This window comes from Falco cherrug, chromosome Z, assembly GCF_023634085.1.
Source record: "Falco cherrug isolate bFalChe1 chromosome Z, bFalChe1.pri, whole genome shotgun sequence".
Lineage (NCBI taxonomy): Eukaryota > Metazoa > Chordata > Aves > Falconiformes > Falconidae > Falco > Falco cherrug.
In genome coordinates this window covers 26,454,505-26,474,564 of record NC_073720.1, presented here as the reverse complement: position 1 = coordinate 26,474,564, position 20,060 = coordinate 26,454,505, and the positions used below count along the sequence as shown (strand labels likewise).

At 39.7% G+C, this 20,060-nt stretch overlaps 2 protein-coding genes across 2 annotated transcripts in view; one reads left to right on the top strand and one right to left on the bottom strand.

Moving 5' to 3' along the window:
* The window catches only part of PDE8B (phosphodiesterase 8B), a 79,550-nt gene that overhangs the window by 46,919 nt on the left and 12,571 nt on the right, over positions 1-20,060 (top strand). The window contains exons 6-14 of the mRNA XM_055698429.1: positions 2,768-2,856; positions 6,651-6,729; positions 7,259-7,399; positions 9,044-9,132; positions 9,833-9,893; positions 13,964-14,015; positions 16,923-17,000; positions 17,913-17,989; positions 19,231-19,395. Of these exons, the coding sequence (XP_055554404.1) occupies positions 2,768-2,856; positions 6,651-6,729; positions 7,259-7,399; positions 9,044-9,132; positions 9,833-9,893; positions 13,964-14,015; positions 16,923-17,000; positions 17,913-17,989; positions 19,231-19,395 (831 nt within the window). The remainder of the gene's footprint in view (positions 1-2,767; positions 2,857-6,650; positions 6,730-7,258; positions 7,400-9,043; positions 9,133-9,832; positions 9,894-13,963; positions 14,016-16,922; positions 17,001-17,912; positions 17,990-19,230; positions 19,396-20,060) is intronic.
* Positions 14,009-20,060, bottom strand: part of WDR41 (WD repeat domain 41) — a 45,085-nt gene continuing 39,033 nt past the window's right edge. Inside the window, exon 13 of the mRNA XM_055698427.1 lies at positions 14,009-16,149. Coding sequence (XP_055554402.1) covers positions 16,102-16,149 — 48 coding nt within the window. The 3' untranslated portion in view covers positions 14,009-16,101. The remainder of the gene's footprint in view (positions 16,150-20,060) is intronic.

The following is a 20,060-nucleotide window of genomic DNA, read 5'->3' as shown; positions in this document are numbered from 1 at the left end:
TTTGGCATTTTTCTTGATGCTGAGTTATTTCTGTTTCTTATTGTGCCTCCTCAAGAAAGTTACATCCTCTCTTTTTTCCCCTATATCATTAAGAGCTTTTGTGTTTATGTATTAATGGTATTGTTAATGCAGTACATTTATTATGCTGATTTTTTGTTTTTCCCCCTCAGCCTCATAAATCTAATACTGATGCCCTACTTAGGATGGACTAATTTAAATAAGTTATTTGGCTTCATGACTGATTTTTAAGTATGATTTAAATTAGCAAATAGGGGACCTTAATGTTTGCAGTTATTCAATTACAGTCTTGTCTTGTATTTTGAACTTCACCTCTTTTCCTAAATAAATGTTGATTTTCATTGACCAGTTACTATTAAAAATTTCTGGTTTGCAATAAAATAAATCTTTAATATTAAACCTAGTACTACTTGCTAAGCAAGAAGAATGATGCATCCCTACTAGCGGATGACTCTTGTGGCTTGTGGCAAGTTCTGTATAGGATGACAGTAGAATCCTATTATAATGACGTAAAATGTAATTTGAGAGTATATGTTAGTTAAATCAAAATGTACTGTATAATGTACTGTATAAATACTGAACTTTTTTAAAAGAAAGTATTGTTGTCTGCCTTCTAATGTTTGAGAGTTAATAGATCATCATCATCTTGTGCCTCATTTAGATGCACAGATTAGAAAAAGGAAATATTTTCTGCTTTTTTCAGGTCCCAGTTGATTTCTCAGCTTTGAGTGAGCCAGTGAATGAATAGTGTTAGTACTAAAAACTTAAAGAGATTCTGTGCATCTGCAGAATACAACAGTTAAACAGAGCAGGTTTAGCATTTCAAAAAGCTGCAATTCTTGGTTCTTAGCCAAAGATTTGTGCCAATATAGTGGTTGATTTTTGTCAGTAAACAGCAGTGGTTAAATTTTGTCAGTAAACAGCACTACTTTAAAATTCAGTCTATAAAGAGTTTTAGTGTGCTGTAGTAAATTTAGTTTGTGAAATAGGTAGCCATCATTGTTAAATTGTATATTATTGGTAGATTTGCTTTTATATTATTTTAAATTTAACACTAGCATATTTGAATATTTAAAAGAGCACTCTTAAAACTGAAAATCTAAATCTACAGTGCTGTAAAAGGCAAGTTTGTTTGCAGGCAGTTTGTTATCCAAAAGCATCATCATTTGTACCTTTGCTTCTGCCAGTTTGATATTGTGCCTTTTGATTTCCCATACATTCACTTAGTGAGTGAAGTGAGAGTTACAGAAATATTATAGAAATATTTTAAGATCTTAACATCAAGGAGTGAAGCAGACCTATGTCTGCATTTATTTCAAATTTCACTTTTTTACATTTTACTGGCAGCTTGGGATTAAGCCATTTGTCCCCAAAACACAATTTTTCATACAGGAGAGAAGCGCAGATTTCTTAAAAAGCCATTCTTTGTTCCTTGGAGGTTTGAGTGCTGCCTCTTGACTCTGTATGCAGCTGTGCTGTGAGAACTAGTGACAACACTGGGTGTTTTCTGTGAAAACGATAGTCTAGTTTTTAAAAACTAGAAAACATGTATTTCTAAAAGATGATTCAGCTCTTCATAGCAAGTTTACTAATGAGCAGTAAACTTAAATTGAAATCAGAGAATTTACTACTTTTCTATCAACATAAAATGATTTCAGCAGGATCAAGCACAAGACATTTCAGCTTACTACCTTTGCCTAACAAAAAGAGGACATCCTCTCCCATCTGGAGTGTATAAATGTTAACTGTTGTCAGCATGCTGCTTGCTTTATATGCTTTTCTGCACTTCTACATTCACAGTGACAGCTCAGTGAGATGACTTGTGGAGCAAAGTTGCTTCACCTTCTGAGCTTCAGCTGCGGTATTTGCTTGAAAACAAATGAAATGTCAAATATAATATTTTTTTTTCTTTCTTTAACATTAACGTTTTATGTCTCTAAGGTCTTCCATTTCCATTCTGAATTAAGGATAGATGTTCAAAATAAACATCAAGACAGTACTTGTTTTATGTGAGACTGTGTTTGGGGTGTTTTAGATTATCTGTTTCTACCAAGCAGGAAAATTCACCATTGAGATTTTAGGATATTTTTTATACTTGCTTTATATTTAGATAGCCATGCTGTCTTAAGAATTAGAAAATCATTCCTGGGGAAAACATGATTACTGAACACAAAAGGTACAACTAAAGCTTTTTAATTCTACCGAATTACAGGATAGTTGAGGTTGGAAGGGACCTCTGGAGGTCATCTTGCACAACCTCCCTGCTCAAGCAGGGCCATCTAAAGCAGGTTGCCCAGGACCATGTCCACACAACTTTTGAAGATCTCCAAGAATGGAGACTCCGCAGCCTCCCTGGGCAATCTATGCCAGTGCTCAGTCACCATCACAGTAAAAAAACTCTTTCCTGATATTCAGAGGAAGCCTCTGGTTTCCCTTTGTGCCCATTGCCTCTGGTCCTGTCACTGGGCACGACTGGAGAGGGGCTGGCTGTGTCTTCTTGCATCTTGCACTGTCTCTTCAGATATTTGTATACCTTGATGAGATCCCCCCTTGAGCCTTCTCTTCTCCAGGCTGAGCAGTCCCAACTCTCTCAGCCTATCCTCGCAGGAGAGATGCTTAATCACCTTCGTGGCCCCGTGCTGGACTCATGCCAGCTCTCTTTATAAGGTTAGAGTTTTAGATGCAGGAACAGAAATAACAGTTTAAAACCATTCCAGTCTATTTCATGCACTCTTGATTTGTCTTCCAGCAATTCATGGAGAATAGCAGCATAACTGCTTGTTACAATGAACTGGTTCAAATAGAACATGGGGAAGTGCGATCTCAGTTCAAATTACGGTATGTAGAAGTGTAAGAAACTGCAAACATCAACCGCTTGGTCTACATAACTGTATCAGGTTACTTTCCACTTCTTCCCAGCTATGAATATATGTGCTTTGCATCTGTATGTTAACTGATATACTATACCCTTATTTCATTCTTCTGTTATTTTGTAAAGGACAAATTTAAGTGCTTTAGTAACTGATACCTTCAGAAAGCTTGGTCTGTGTATGTTTCATTCACTAGTGGTTTAAATGACAGCTTTCCTTAATGCAAAATACAGTACCTGCCCTTTATTCTGATGCTCGCTTGTGTCCCATATGTCCTGAGGTGCCCATATTGAATTTGGCAACGTTCTAGTAGCTAGTACTACCAGCATTACAGTCAGGGCAAGATCCTTTAGCAGAAATATTGCAGAACAACAACTTTGGCTTGTTTAATTGAAAATTTACATTTTTAAAATGCTGTCTTGTTTGTAAGGTTTATGGGCTGCAAATTTACACTGTCGTAAAACTTCACAAAATCATTCTTGATCTCACACATGTGAGATTTCATGTTTGATAGCTGGAGCTGAAACACAATCTCGATCTGGCTCTTCAAACCCTGAACTTTTATTTTGTTTCTTGGGCAAGACTTGGAAGACCAGGAGCACATTTTTTTATCTTAATGAGAAATTAAATTACTTTCATTCCCTTATCACTTTTTCTTTAATGTTATTGATTTTATATTTAATACAGGTGCTTATAGATGCATGTAAATTTGTTTGCAATACAGCTATATGAAAAAAAGCCCTTGAAGTTGACTGTCGTGTAGAAAATGTCTGCTACTTGGGTGTCATAAATTAATTCCAGTTCAATCTACAGAAATACTGTGAATTCTCTACAGGTTCCCATGTCTCTGTGTAAGAAGTAGATTTTTCTAACGTTTTATTTGCAAATCAATCCCAAAGTGACTGAAGTTCAAGTGACTGTTTGTTTGTGCATGCAGAATGCAATTACAGTAAGATTTTCAGCGGAAAAAATGTAATTTGGGCTCACACAGTTTTTAATAGGTGTTTTCCAAAAGTCAGCAGCTGTGAAAATTTAGAGTTCAGTTAGGTCTTATGGTGGTCCTGACTTGGTTTGTTGTTCGCTTGTAAGTGCAACATGAAGTAAGTGACTTCTGAATTAAGTCAGCATGGATCAGAAACGTCAGTTTTATATAGGAAGATTAAGCTGTCATTCATACACACAATGCTGGTAGTTTATGTTTCATTCCAAGAACAAGATGCAAATACAGTTTGAGTATCTCTACATTAATAGTATCAATTATGAATGCAGATAATTAAAACTCCAACACAGGTAGCATGAATCATATTGGGTACCATGTTTTTCTGCAAGTTTATTTATACCCATCACCAAAAAATATTAAAATTCAATAAAATTAGAAGGAAACAATGTCAGTCCCCAGTGGCATTTCATCTACTGACATTGTTTATGGAAACATTGTTTATGGAAACAACAGTATACTACTCACTTGTAATTCTGCTTGCTTTTGCTCTCTTGAATGTAGTTACATAAACTGTGAGCCTACTTCCTTTTAATTTATGTAAATAGTAGTACAATATAAAATGTATTCTGTGATATCATGTCTTTTGTGTTGATAATACGCATGATATATATTTATGTGTGTGTATATTTATGTGTGTATGCTATATTTACATCACCTCTGAGCATGACTGTTTTGTGAGCCCTTGGCAGCATTGCAAAATACTGTGAAAAAAAACCAGTGGTATTTTTGGGTTTGCTAGTGCCACTGCCAGATGCATTGCCAGAATAGTTAAGTAGTTTAAAGAGCTTAATAGATGCAGACCCAGGATAATTAAATAGTTCAATACTCCTTGTCATGTAACAAGCAGAAGTAATGCTTATAAGCAACATTTTTTAAAAAAGATAAACTTTCTGAAAAGGTGTATTTCTAACTTGGAGATGCTGACGTCTTGCAACAGAGGATTTCCCCCTACCTCTGCCTGATTAGGCAGGTGCTTTAAATGAATTTGCTATTAAAAGCTAAGCAGAACTAGTGTTGTTTGGTGATGCTGTTCGGTTATAATTTGTTTTCATCTGTGTGGTTTAATTAAGTGTGGGGAAAAAAGGGTTGCACTGTATGTCTGTCCCACTGGGTCTCTGGTCTGTTTGCTGTCTCAGTATGTCTTCTATACAGTTTTGTAGAAGGGAAGAGAGAATATTTTCAGAAAGTTGTCAATGGAATTAAACCCAGGATATTTCAGGTGTTCAGATACAAGAAAAACATGGTGAAAAGGTAGGACCAGCCTGAGAAAGCAGTATGTGAGGTCATGTCAGTGGTCAGAAGTGTCTTTCCATTCCAAGTGGGGACTCTGCCTCTCCATGTAGCTGCTTCTGGTTTGAAGCTTGGTTGACATCTGTGGGAGGTGTATGTTAATCAAAGAGGATATGGGCCATTTAAACTTGCAATTTTGCTGGCTTGGTTGCCAGATCAAATTAAAATACTAAGGTTTGAACAGTACAAACAGAGCTGTGTGTTTTCTTGCAGAAAGTTTATGCAGCTGGTGTACCAGACAGGCATCTACCACTGAGATAAATCAGTTGTTTCACACAGCACAAAAATCACACTTTGGAGCCAGCTTGGACTGCTAGAAAATCATTGTAAAATTACATTGGGAGCAACTCCTAATGTCTGAGCTGAAATACGGCTGTCATCTTCTGTGTACAACACTTCTACAAATCTTCATCCATGCAGCTGTGTGTCTATGTCTCTGTGTATATCTTTTGGTGTATCCTATTTGAGTTACTTCTATGATGAGCAGAACTGGTAATGTCCTTTATTTCCTAATTCTTTATTACCAGTATAAATTTAAACCCCACTATGCAGTCTGGGAGCAAGATGTTCCTTTTAGGCAATAACTGTATACAAGAATGTTTATGCATGGTGCATTTATGCTCCCTGCAATGAGATGTAGATAGAAGATTAGTTTGTGTTTAGTCCAAATCAAAGGTGAAGGGCTGACATTTATCAAAGCAAGTACATCTGGGTTGTTTCTTTTGGTATGCCCTCTTCCCACCCACCCCTCTCTCCCCAACCCCCTTCCCTTTCTAGTATTAGGAGCTTATAACCCCATCCTGTGTAAATCATAATTTAAGCAATCTAAATTTTGTAGCAAAAAAGTTAGGCTTTAATTTTCCTGCATTAGTTCATGGATAGCCCTGAAAAATTGGGAAACAAAGATCATTTTGGCCCTTAATAAAGATCAAGATGTATGGAAATGAAGTCACTGAATTATTACTTGGAAGCAGGAAAATTGGTGGGTTTCTGACTGGGACTTTGAGATGGCTGAAATGGTTTCCTTTAATTATGTTGTATTACAACTTCTTTGATAGTGCCAATCTATTTGCTGTATTGAAAACTTTGTATATATCTGCTGTGATAATTTTTGTGTTCCCTATCTTTAATGATCACAAAACTCTCTATTCTAATGTAACAGCCATTTGTTATTTTTACTGCTGTTAGCTCCTGTTGGCTAGAGCATGTTTGGAGAAAGAAACATACTATTAAGATGCTGCAGTACCCATGAGCAATTTTACAATGTGCTCTGCAGTAAAAACATGTTAAGAACAGGGATGTCTGAAGCTGGATTTCCTGAGAAAGAATCATAATGGAGATGGTGACATGTTTTAGCCAAAACAACAGGCTGCTTTGTGATTCATCTACTGATAAGTACAATATAATAACATATTTGTAGTGAGCAAACTGTTGTAACAATAAAACTAACCTGAATCATTTCCTAATTTCAGGGCTTGTAATGCAGTGTTTACAGCATTAGACCATTGTCAGGAAGCTATAGAAATAACCAGTGAAGATCATGTCATTCAGGTAGGCGAAAAAAACCTGTTTTGTAGAACTCATAGAGAGGAACCCCAAAGAGGTCTTTGCTCAGTAGTTTCTGTTCTATTTCAGCATTTCAGTTTTGTTGCCCATTCCAAAGGCCTGTGCAATGAACTGCCTTATTTCTGAATGCTGCACATTGACACCTGCTGAATTTTTAAGACTTTTTCTTCAGTAATTTTATTTAGATGATTAATTTTCAGTGATCATTTGATGATTGATTCAGTTGCTTATGGTAAAACCAGGATGAAATGTGTAGCAGAACTAGATGCCCTGTACAGTTTTGTTCTCTTTCTATGCCTTCTGGTAACAGTTTACGTAGCGCCTTCTGTGTTCAGCTCCTTACTTGAATAAAATGTTTCACCATTACATAGTACTTCTGTATGAAAAACACTGAATTGTAGGGGGGTGTGGTTATGGGTTTAGATGTAAAACTTGCAGCACTTTGATAGTTATACATGAGTATCCTTGAATTATGTTCTTTTTCATCTTACACTAAAGTACTTTTGTTTGGCAGTATGTTAATCCAGCCTTTGAACGGATGATGGGGTATCACAAAGGAGAGCTTATTGGCAAGGAACTTACTGAACTACCAAAAAGTGATAAAAACTGTGTGGATCTTTTAGACACTATTAACACATTTATTAAAAAAGGAAAGGTAAGCATATAAAATAAACTCAGGCAAAATTGCTTTAGATTTCTATTCTGCTTTATTTTTAATGCTCTAGGTTTAAGAACACAAAATGTCTCTTAAGAAAAAAAGATGTGGTTTTCATGAGTGTACATGCACATTTAAGACCAGAATTCTGCTCCTCAGATCTGTTAGGAGCACAACAGCCCATGCCTTGTACAAGGGACTACAGATTTCTTTATCTTGGCTTTTAGGACCTGACTGAACTCCTCTACCCATTTGTTGGCTTAGTAGTGATATAGGAACATTTTCTGTGTTTCTGTTTTGCTTAAAGCCTATGGAGCTTTTGTTACTTGGAACATAACAATTTGTCCCTCTGTCAGTCTCTCAGGTGGCTGCATCATCCAGAAAGGTTTAACTGTTCTGTCATAACTGCAGAGCCTTCATTGACTGTGCTTTAAGCACCAAAATATGTCAGCACTCAGTGGGGTGTGTTTTTCTAACTATAGTTAAAATATTTGCAGTGTGCTGTGAACTCCTGTTGTGGTGGTGACAGGCCACAGAAGCACTGCATGTTCCTGGAAATATGTTCTTCTGATATATGCAGCAGTCTCACCCTCCTCTTCATGAACTTTAGGGAGTTCTTGAATATTTCTGTCATTTCCTGCAATGATCTGAGCTTTGAGGGTCGCTGGAGTTGTTTGCAGGTTCACCTTGGTTTATTAGCCATACCTGCAGGCTACTTTTGCTTTGCTCCTCATTTACACAGGCTGCCCAGCTGCTAGCTCTGCCTCTATCCATCTTTCTCTGTGACAGAGAAGGTATCGTCCACCCATTTCCCAACTTCATCCTATACTGCTGCCAAGTAGATCCCTCCTTAAAATCTCTCTTCTTTGAGGTGGTAAAGAGAGAAGCCTTTTGCTTCAACTTCCTTCCTTCTCCAGTCCTTACCAGAAGGTATTTTTTATATCTGTATCAGTGGACTGCTTACAGATGGTGCATACATGCCTGTGTTGGCCTGGTGTCCTCTTGATGCTTTCCTGTAGCAGTGGAGATGGAGGGAAAATCAGTGGCTAGTCAGAGAAATGGACATTTACATGAGAGAATAGGATAAAAGATGCCATGAAGAATTTTTTTCTTCCTTTTGCTGATCCGGAGTGCCTCAGAGATCCGTGGTCGTGAGAAAAGTCATGGAGTGCAAATAGGCTGTTGGTTACCTGAGGTTAGTTCAAGGACATCGTTAGGTCAAGGGCTTCTGAAATTTAGCATACATGCCACCTGATGACTGACAGCTTCAAAGCTGAATGGTGCTGAGCACAGAGTTTGGTTCTACTGCTCCCAGGGGAGATATCCTCTGGATGTTTTGTGCAGCCACCACTGCTTATGGTGTTACCCAGCAAGAATGTTTGTATCCCTTAAAGTAGATGATGCCTAAAGTTCTTTGTAAAAATTGTAGTCTCTCACAGAAAAAGATATTTACTCTGTCCTTACGTTAGCAAATGCCTGTTAAAGGTGCTACTCTGTATTAATAAATTTTACACTGTTTTAAAAAATACAACCACAAATTAATATGTAATCATTTACTATGTAAGGACTATGTAATAATAAATGAGTATTTGACTACAAGCTGCGTATTCTTAGATGTTGTCTCTGTTGTGTCTGTTTGCTTAGGAATGGCAAGGAGTTTACTACGCAAGAAGAAAATCAGGAGACAGTATCCAGCAGCATGTGAAGATAACACCTGTGATGGGTCAAGGAGGGTAACTAACTCGTGCAGAACATAACTGCTTTCTGCTTTGTAGGGCCTTCTCTCTGCTTTCCCCATCTGTAAATTTGACATGAACCTCCATGTATTTAGTAGCAAGGTCCTGATATAACTGCTGGCTTCAAGCAGTGTGGAAAGGACAAGCAAAGTTGAGAAGGTCATGTTTGTTGCTGACTTTCGTCCATTTTGGAGTTGACATACCCTGGGTAAAAGAACTGTAAAGTTGTAACAGTTAATAATGTTACTGGTATATTGTTAGTTATATAGTTACGTGCTATAGACACTGGCAAGTAGACCTTTAGGTTCATGTTACTGTGCATTTCTTTATGAAGTTATTCTGTGGAATCCAAACTGTCACAGGGTTAGCTGGAATGAACAGCATCTGGGCGATCCCCTTGTTTGTGTCCGTGCTTGTACATGCTCACACCTTTGCGGCGTAGTGTGGGCACATTGCCAGATTCTGCTCCCAGATGTGCAGGTGAATTCCTGCAGGAGCAAAAGGAGCAGCTGTTCTGGGACAAAAACATCACTGTAATGGTGAAGGAGTGCTTGTTGCCCAGTCATCTGTTTGATGTTGGGTTTTGGTATCTTGTTTCATGAGGGTGTGGAGACCTCTGCTTTGTAAAATAGCAGTGCATCACTTTACTTCTCTCTTTGCCATCTGATACGCTAATGTGTTTTTTTTCTGTTGCTAGGAAAATAAGACACTTTGTGTCCCTCAAAAGGCTGAATTGCCCTAATGAAAACAACAAACAGGTATTGTATTTCTTTCCTGTCATAATTTTCATAGCCTTTACTAAACTGATATTTTTTTGGTTTAGAAACTGTTATTTTTCCAAAAGGATGTGATCTGTATTGTCAATGAGATTCTCCTTGATTGGTGGAGCGAGCAAGAAAACTTCAGCATTTGCATGGGCTATTCTTCTTTTCTAGGACTGCTGAGTAGAGAAAGAAAGGCTTTAATTCTCTGGAACATGGATGTGGCAGTTGAGTGCGTGACACTGTGAAGCAACACAGACCATAGTCCAAAGGGAGTTCAGGGGCATTTTTCTACAGCTGCTCTTGCCAGTGTGATCTGGTGTACTTATGTCCAATAATGACCTGTGCTCAGCTGTCACAAGGTTGCCAGTGTGAGGTTCCTGAATAAAGTGTAGCCTTTGTGCAGGACCTGAGGCATCCCGTGACCATCAGGTGTGTTGTGGAGGGGTGTAACCCAAGCCATAACCCAAGTAAACCAGCAGTGGCAGTTGACATGGGTCTCTGCATTCCAGGCACAAATCCCGCCAAGCAAGTCCTGCAGCAAAGCTGGTGGCATGGGGACCTGTTTGCCGTCATCTGCTCCTGGTTCCCTCCCTCTGAAACTGTCTGCCTCAAAAATACTCTAGTATGGGGCCTGTAAAGAAGTCTGGACTTTTGTGAGCAAAGGAGTGAAATCTGTCTTGAGCCTGTGGTCTGTAGGGGTGAGATAGAAAGTGGGAAGCACAGGCAATAGCTGGCAACATTTTAGGCTGAGGATGGGCTTTGGAAACAGGGTGTGTTTCCATGTTCTTTAGAGGAGGGGTTTATGTATCTTCTTTTAGTTAGAATTTTAATGTGCTTTTACCCATTATGTGGATTAAGACACTTGTGCCTAAAAGGTATTTAGAAAGTCACTCCTATTTGTAGTTGCCCTTTCTTCAGTACAACAATACTGAATATTAACACATTACTGGAAAACCTTTACTATTTGAAGAAGTTCATAGGTGGTATTCGATAAAATATGACTGTTGAAACCATCCCCATTGCACTTTGGAAAGCACCAGGAAGTCAACATTTTTAGTTTTGGTTCATAAGCAGTTATTGGTAAATAAAGCACTAATGCAACAAGCTATAGGTCTGGGAAGCTTTACACATTTGGTGGGCCCAAAGAATATGGCCTTGAAGGGTTCTCCACAGATGTAGAGATCTGCCACAAAGGTTGAAGACCACAGCCTAACAGAAAGCATGGTCTGTGGAGATTTAAGGTCCATTAGGGAAAAAACCAAGGTGCATTCAATAGAACTAGGTAATTACTCTGTTTCACTTCTGTGGTGGAAATACCTCCTGTCTGTAGCAGAGCACCAGGTGCTCTGGCATTGCATGAAAAAATTCAAAGAGTGTCTTGAAATTTGGGGGGGTTGGGTGTGTTTGGGTTTGGGTTGGCTTTTTTTTTTTTTTTAATTTTAGATGGGCAGTGATGATGATGTACAGGAGTATCTGTATTATATTCATGAGACTTTTAAGAGTTATTTTTCTAGCAATACTAATGTGATGTTTTAAATCCTGATCAACATTCAGACATTGCAGTTTTCTTAAAATCCATGTCTGAATACCTGTAGCAGTACAACTTTTCTCTGCCCTAAAAAAATGTTAGGTTTATTTTCAAGCCCCAGATAATTCCTTATGGAAGGACAAGAAGAAATCGAACAAACTATTTAGTTATAGAGGAGTAAAAGCTGTCGTAATTCAAATTTTGATGCAAATGTCTGATGTTTCACTGCATCAACATAATCATTAATGGCTTGATCTCAGCATTTAGACTTACATCCTTGCATTGTTATGAATTGTTTCACCTTAAAAAATGCATGTTGTCATTACCAACAGCCTTGGTAAGGGATATCACAGTATGATTAGAGGTCACTGTGCTGCAGGAACCTTCATGTATTTCTGTGACAAATCTATCACATACAAAAACCAAGTATTTATGCATGGAAAAAAATACATCTCAGAGTGTATCAAGTATCCTTACAGTGAAGGTTTATGAATGGGGATTGACTTTCATGTGACTATTCCATGTGCTGAAGCCTAGGTAATGATTAATGCTGTTTTTGCCAATTTGAGACCTGGCAGGTTAGAGTCCAGTGTTTGCACATTCACAGATTTACAACAGAGGTAGCGTTTCTCCTCTTAAGAACATATTGGCCCAAGATTAGCTGTGTAACTGCCCTCATATGTTACCTTACCTGGATCTTTCAGGTCATGCCTGCAGAAGGGGTAAGAGAAGTATGCAGAACTGAAATGTGGTTTATTTTTTTAGTAGGGCACTCTAAAGGACTGTGCCAATGTTTTCTGCCAGTTGTGCAGTAGACAGAGATAGATCCATGGGCTCTGATAGAAGCTCCAGTTTGGGACCAGAACAAGCAGTTCAGATGCCTTGTGTCACTGTACCATATCTGATGAGCTTCCTCGATCTTACTTTGGACAAGATGATTTCTCTGAGAGTTCCTGCATGATCACAAGACAGGTGTTTTAAGCTTATAAAATCAGTTTTCTGGAAGATTAATTCCTTACACTCCCTTGAACAAGATCTATATGGAGCATGAGCACAGGTTTTCCCCTTCCTGGGGTTTTTTTCCCTCTTACTCATTACAGAAAGCCACTCCTGGATTTTGGTTTTTTGCCTTTCCATTCTCTTTGCCTTCCACATTCTTCCTCTCCTCTCTGCACCAGCAAAAAAAAAAAAAAAAAAAAAAAAGTGGAGCATGTGCAAGAATGATGGAAAACAGAATTTGTATCATTCCTTTACTTTCTTTCCTGAATTATCCCTGTGGGGACCCTCCAGCATGCTCAGTCATGAACTGATACAGATGCTAAAAGGGTGTAAGTGCAACTTTGCTGTGCTCTCCTTTTAACTCACAGGTTGCAACCATGGATTTTGTGCTTCCACACAATCTAGTGCTTTGCTATAGGCAGGTGATGGATTTGGTCAGAGGAAACAGTCACCATAAGTTAGATGACATTAGTGGACTCCTAAATGTGATGTGTAATGAATAATGTGTAAGTGCAGTGCTAGGCACTGAAGTTTATTCATCTGAATTAGAGGGTATGTATATCTTCTATAGTGACTAGAGTAAAAAAAGTAATGCATTATTTTTAGTCCTTTTCTGTGTCTCTGTTAGCTATACCTAAATACATCATGTGCTAATTTTAGAGGGAAGACTTGAGGTACTGAAAATTCTGCTCAGTTTTCCTATTAACAGCAAAACAGTTTCTTGTAACCACATGACAAAGGAGTGGAGAGAAGTTATTAGCAGATATTAAACTGTCATGTACTGGACAGACTATGCTTTTGTTTCTGAGCAGGATAGAAAAGCAGAGGAGCACTTAATCTGTGTTATTGTAAATCAAGCAGTACGTGTGGACTTTTAAGATGATGGAAATACCCTATTTAAATTCTAAGAAAGTTTGAAATACCTATTGGTGGAGCTACCCAAGATGTTTCAGAAGCACAAAGATTTTGTGTTTAACTTTTTCTGATCAAAAATTACTTGGAAATAAAGAAAGTTCTGAAGGAAGACACCTACCTCTACTCTTCAGTTGCTGGAGAGTTGTTTTTGTAACTGAGTTTTTTTTGAAGTCCAGTTCCTCAGTGACTCATGAAAGGATGTATGCAAGATTAGCTGAGCTAGTACTAAGAAAATGGGTTTAAAATTACTGTACAGAGGCCAAAAATGAACATCTTAGGATTTTTTTTTCTTTTTGCATTTTATTTCTGGAATCTTTCAGGTTCATATGCAATTTGCACTTAAAACTATCTAAAAAAGAATGTCAGTTCTCTTGCAGACGCAGGCATTGAACAGGAATTTAGTACATAAAAGCACTACGGTATCTGTGATTTTCTGCATTGCATATCTGTTAATGCTCATAGTATTTCTCTACATGTTACTAGGCCTGAAGAGTCTTTTAAGCACTTTTTTTGTAAAGAGCAGAACAGAAAATGCTGGATAAGGATGGTGTTGAATGTAGCCCTTTTAAAGTCTTTTTGTATTCTTTTTCCTTATTTTATTTTACTCTTGGTGCATCTTCAGCTCTACAAGAGTCACCGTGATGAGAAGTACACAGGAGACAATTCTCAGTCAGGTTAGAATGTTATCATTTACCTTTATATACCGCTGTGCTTGAGATCATGGCTGGTTCTTTGCTGACATGAAATGTTGTCTCTTCCCTCTGTTGAGTCAGTGGTCAGAGCAGGTGGCCAATGACAGATGCCAGCTGCTCTGATGTCACATCATGAATTGGATTTGTAACCATCATTAATAATTCAGTCTCCTGTGCAGAGTTCTTGCCATGCATTCACAGTTGAGATGTATTTCTCTTTGTTGCATTAGAACACTGTCTCATCCTGAAGCTGGTGTACCTTGGCACCCCTTTGTCTTTGAAATTAGTGTGGAACTGTGCTGATCTGTGCCAGCAGATCTGCCCTGGTGTTTCCAGGTTTAGGACCTGTCAGCAGGCCATCGGTTCGGCCCCAGCACCGGGCTGAGGTAACTGTCTGCAGTGCCCGGGCTGGAGCTAGTCACGTCCAGCCAGCACCGAGCTGCTGCAGCATGTCTGCACAGCCCTCGCCCTGTGTCTCGGGCAGGTTTGCTTACCTGCAGACAGCCCCATCAAGCTCTCAGTAGCTCACACATAGCTTTCGACTAACAGCATGGAGTATAAAGGGATAATCCCTTCTGATGCTGTGTGATGTTTGGAGTAACACTCTTTTCTGAGGAAGGAGGCACCAAAGGCCAGTTTTGAGCTTGTGGTTCTAGTGATCTGAGCCAGACGCAGCACTGCTGTCTTATTTGGAGTGAGCAGGTTCTTGTGCCCTGTTACCTTCTGGCACCTGAGGCCCTTCCCGCTGTGAAACATGGGCCAGCATTGCTGGGCAATGTCAGGCAGCTTCTCATTTTCACATAGAAGGATATAACATACGGAGACCATGGGAAGTGACTGCTTAACATCCCCTGCTTTTCCAAGTAGCATAAGAATAGGTACCAGCATTGGAGAGCTCTGAGATGCCAAATAATAATGGACAGGGGTGGTAAGAGACAATATATGCAATTTGCCGCTCTCGTTACCGTTGCTGCCATCAAAACTGGTCCACAGTGTTTTAAACTGCTTGCTCCTGTGTCCCTGTAATAAATGCAGTTTTTCTTTCTCACAGTTTCTTTCCTGCAACAGGAAGGTGAGAATACCTGTGAATTAAGCTGAAGAACCCTTGTTACTAGTTAACATGTTGTTGTTTTACAGATTATGTGGGCATTTAGGTTTTGCACATTACTGTGACAGATTCCAAGACTGGGAAGCCACATCCTATGACACCACGTTGATCACTATGGTGCAGTGAAAGCAGGCAATCTTAGAGTCACATTTATGTGATGTAGGTTATCCTTCCCTGCAGTCTGTGGTTGTGCTTGAAGAATAAATTCCCAGAGCCATAGGCATATACCAGTATGTGATGAGTGTAGGAAAAATAATCCAGGTGTATCATGCTGTTTGTGATGGTGTGATGTGTAGCACATCTGGATGGAGAGACCACGAGGTGAAGGAAGGCATTTAAATATTTTCAGCTAAAACTAGTGTGGCACAGATTAGCTTTTATGCACTCTAGGTGGCACTAGCAAAGTTTCCAACTTGGTGGTTGGTATTTAATGCAAGCAGAGTTGTCTTGTCAGCTACTGCCACTCACAGCTATGTTTGTGTACAAATGTTTGCTCCCATTCAAGTGCCTTACGTTACACTCCACCAAATATTAATGTAGGAAAGGAGTCTGAAAGAGAAGACCTATCAAATAAATAAATAAAATAACATACATTTGTTATGCCCTGCTCTTAGCTGTTCACAGAGAAAAATGCTTTCAGTTTCTCCAGTCTGGACTAAAACAAATTAAGATCCAAGCTGTCTTGTAAATCTGTGGTAAAGAAAAGAATTAAGACAGACATTGTATTCCAGTAATTTTGTAGAGGGATAATTTTTTAATTCTGGAGAACTGCACTTTTCATTTTATTTTGCTAAAGACAGGCTGCATATATCCTGTCTTTATGACAGAATGTATGCAAATTGGTCCTTTTGTTGAGAATATCAGTTTTATGGTGTTTCTGGTTCTTCACATGACAGTTGTCTCTTTTTGAAGCCTTGCTGGGGTCTCTGATCTTTGAGTGGCATTTCAGATACTCTGGGATTAGGCATCATAGAGACTCCCGCGAAGTCTTGCATAGATGGCCAGTTGCTGTTTTTAAACATAAGGGAGAGTACAGACTGTACTGTTTTGGAGGAAAATGAAATTTTACCAAATCACTTTTTCTTGAGGCTCTTTCCAGGCATTTCATCCAGCTTTTGCATTTGTCTGGATGTGATAACCTCTCTTGCTTTAGCAAATGGCAGAATGTCATTTCAAGAATGACAGCTTGGTGCGTGGTTAATTTTCACAGCAATTGAATTGATTGTTTATAATTCTTCTCAGTATGTTGGATTTTTCTTAAACATGGTGTACAAAAAATTATTGCAATTAAAAGCAAAAGCTGTCTGAGTCTGAATTGTGCTTGGCCTGGAAGACTGTAGACTGAGATGGGATTTTTCTCACTTGGCTAGATTTCTAGGCAGTTAAATTCAGCCTTGTTCAGTGTTCAGTGTAAAGCAAAAGGGGCTTGCAGGAGGGGTTCAACGCACCTGCCTGAGACATCTCTCCTAAAGCAGGATCTTTGACAACTATGTTAGACAGAGGCAGCCTGGAAAACTGCTGCTTTTAGGCAGGTAAAGTTAGTTGAAGCAACTCCCCGTTCATCTTGACTTCACTGCGAAACAGCTTTCCAGGTGTCTTTAAACAAGTCGCTCTAAAATAGACACCGAGTCCCTTGTTCTGATGTGCAGAGATTACAGTATTTCCCCCACTTATGTGGTATCATTACGATCACTTTATTAAATGTTCAGAATTTTAGATGAAGAAGACTCTGTACAGGTCTTACTTGATGCATAGTTAAAGCTTTTATTTTGTATTTTCAGAATCCCATTCTTTCAAAGGCAAGAACAGAAGGAAAGACTCAATTGATGTTAAGTCAATAACATCTCAAAGTAGTGATGGTAAGAAAGTAAACTGTCAAGAATGATGTTATAAATAAAGAACAAACTTGCTCTGGGCAATAAAAATGCAGAATGAAAGAGGAACCAGACAGATTCACAGCTGATTAAACAGAGATTACTCCAGTATTTTATAACTGCTGTAAAATGCCTTTATTCTGATTTGCAAAACAGTGCCTCGGACAAGTACCAGCATCACTATACAATGCATGGCAGCACGCAGTGCCTTCACAAAGACGAGCAGCTGTGCACGGGATGAGGGCAGCCTGCTGAAAGGGCGCATGATGAAGCATTAACTCCACCTCTCTTAGAAAGCTGCAGCTTGTGCTCCTGAACCAGTATTCTGGTTTCATTAGTGTGGGGCATGAAGGGATCTATTGCTGCTGGTTACCTGAGAGCAGTACTTCTGTTCCTGATCCCATTTGTGACTGCTTGCTGGGGCTGCGACAGTGGTGGCAGAGATTTCTTTCTGCCCCAGTATGTAGTGAGAGAAGCACAGTTTATGGGGAGCAGGAAGGGGTGTCATTACAGCAGCTGTACCACTGAGATGAGGGACATACAAACACTGCCTCACAGGAGGAGCCACGTCTGACAGAGATCCATTGCAGACAAAGGAAGAGTGGCAGGCCGTGGGCATGAAATGTAATACAGCTTAAGTATAGCTTCATTTCACTATAGCTGAAGTGAAGGATGGACTGAAAAAATGACAGAAGTGAGGGGTGGCTGCCAAGGAAGTAAACAACAGTGCAAGATATTAAACAGTAAAGCAAGAACTTGCAGGAGGGGAGGTACGGGAGAAATGGGAGACTGGGCTGGATTCTGTCATGCTGTTCCCCAATGACAGCACTCTTTAAATGGTGGTGTTACCTGATTTACATTCTGTGGTACGTAAACAGCGGCTCTCTTTAATGGCAGCTCCAAGTTTACAGACCCGACGGTACTCTTCCATGGCAAGGATCCACTCAATGACAATAGAAGCCCCTATCACAAAGGTGAGTCCTGAGCACTGCCTTTCCCACAAACTCCGTTTAGAGTTGCTCTCATAGGGAAGTATGTAGTTTGTGGCAGGACAGCCAGGGGTTCCCCGCACCTTGTATTTAACAGAATAATTTAAATCTTTTTCTTTTCTTACCACTTTCTACCCCTCATCATCTTATTCCAAATCTTAGTCACAAAGAAGAATATTAAAAGGGGAAAAGGGTGTCCCTGCTAGATGCGCTGCCTGTGGCAGGAACAGGAACCTGCTCTGTTGGGCCACACATGTGTAGGAGGACATGTGCTTCCAGTCTTATCGTCTCATCTTTGCTTTTACCATTGATAAGACAGCATGCAGAGGAAGGAGCACCTGCACCATGTTCTGTTCCCCCCCTTTTCTGCATCCTTTTCTTCATTATCTGTGTTAGACAAACTCTGCTGTTGCAAACCAGCTGCTCAATCACTTGTCCCACAAACCAGGGTGCCTGCCACCTCCCACCCTCAAACCATTTTTCCTTCTCTTCCCAGTTTCTCTTCCAATCATCAAGCTCTTTACTTCCCAGCACCACTGTGCCTCTTAGAGCAGCTGGCTACTTTCCTTTTCCTTCTCCTGAAGTGCACCCACAGCAAGTGCTGCCTGTAGTGCCCTGGCAGCAGCTTCTGGTGGCTGGAGAAGACAGCCCTGGGGCTTCCTCTCTCTCAGTCCTGGCAGCACCAGGAGCAGTCCTTGGTGCTGCTGCTGTGTCATTGCTGCGCTCCCCGACTGAGACACAAGGTGGGAGATGGAGAAGAGCCACTCTCCTCTCCCACAGCCCAGCTGTTTCTGCTCTCTGCCTTTCATTTTCACACTGAGAAAACTAAGGCTTTACATCCAATATCAGGATATCCGAGTCACATCCAGGAGTTGTTTGTTTGGGTATTTTCCTCTAGGGACTGGATGATTGCTTCTGAGCAGCTCTGGCTATGCTGAAGGACTGGGACATGGCTAGTTTTTTGTCTACCCACCTGCAACCATTTCAGATATTCCACACTCTTCTGCTTTCACTTCCCAGGAGTTTGCCAGTTATAAATAGCAGACGGATACCAGGGAATCTGAGCACAAATTTACATTTCCAGAGTTGTACTGCAAGGGCTGGTGGGGAATTACATTCGCTAAATGGAAAGCAGCAAAATCAAGCCAAGAATAAAGACTTTGTAATAAGAAAAGACAAAAAGTGCCATTCACTCTTCCTTGTCTGCCTCCTTAATCTGCTTTCAGGTTATTAACATAATTAATGCTGCCCAGGAAAACAGCCCCATCACAGTAGCAGAGGCCTTGGACAGAGTTCTGGAAATCCTCCGCACAACAGAACTTTACTCCCCTCAGCTAGGTACCAAAGATGAAGATCCTCACACAAGTGATCTTGTTGGAGGTCTGATGACTGTGAGTAAAATTCTTAAAGATTAAATTACTGCTACCAGTGGACTACATGACAGTTCAGTGCTCTGTGTGCCTAAGTTTCACAAGCAATGAGAAGGGGACTTGTACTTCATCACCGTTTCACTTAAGTATTTTGGCCTCTATACCAACAGTAGGCACCAAGATGTAGTGAGCTACCGCCATGTCTCAGTTCACTGGGTGCATTCAGTTGCCACTACAGTTGCCACTAGAAACTGTACCGTTCGATCTGATTTGTCTCAAGGAGATATTTTTTAGAAATGCTGGAAGCTTAGATGGGATTAGAGAGATTCCTCTACAGCTGGTCTAGTGTAAGAGAGGTTACTTCAATCACGTTCTGACTTTGGTCCTGTAACAGCAACAGCACTGTCTGCCAGAGACAAACCACCTAGGTTTCAGCATGGATTACCTTATTTTTTAACAAACACTGGGCTAATCCTTGTCAATATAAAGCAAATGAAAAACAAATGGTAGTGATTAATTTGAAGAATTAAATCTTGCAGGTGCCAGTGAAAGGGTCAAGGAGGGCAATACACTGTATAGTTAGTTAATAATATCCTTTCTGCAGATCTCATACTAGTGTTCCTTGGATCCTTTCAAGTCTGTTTTGAAAGACTTAAAACAAGGATGGTGCCTAGTGCTACAATAGG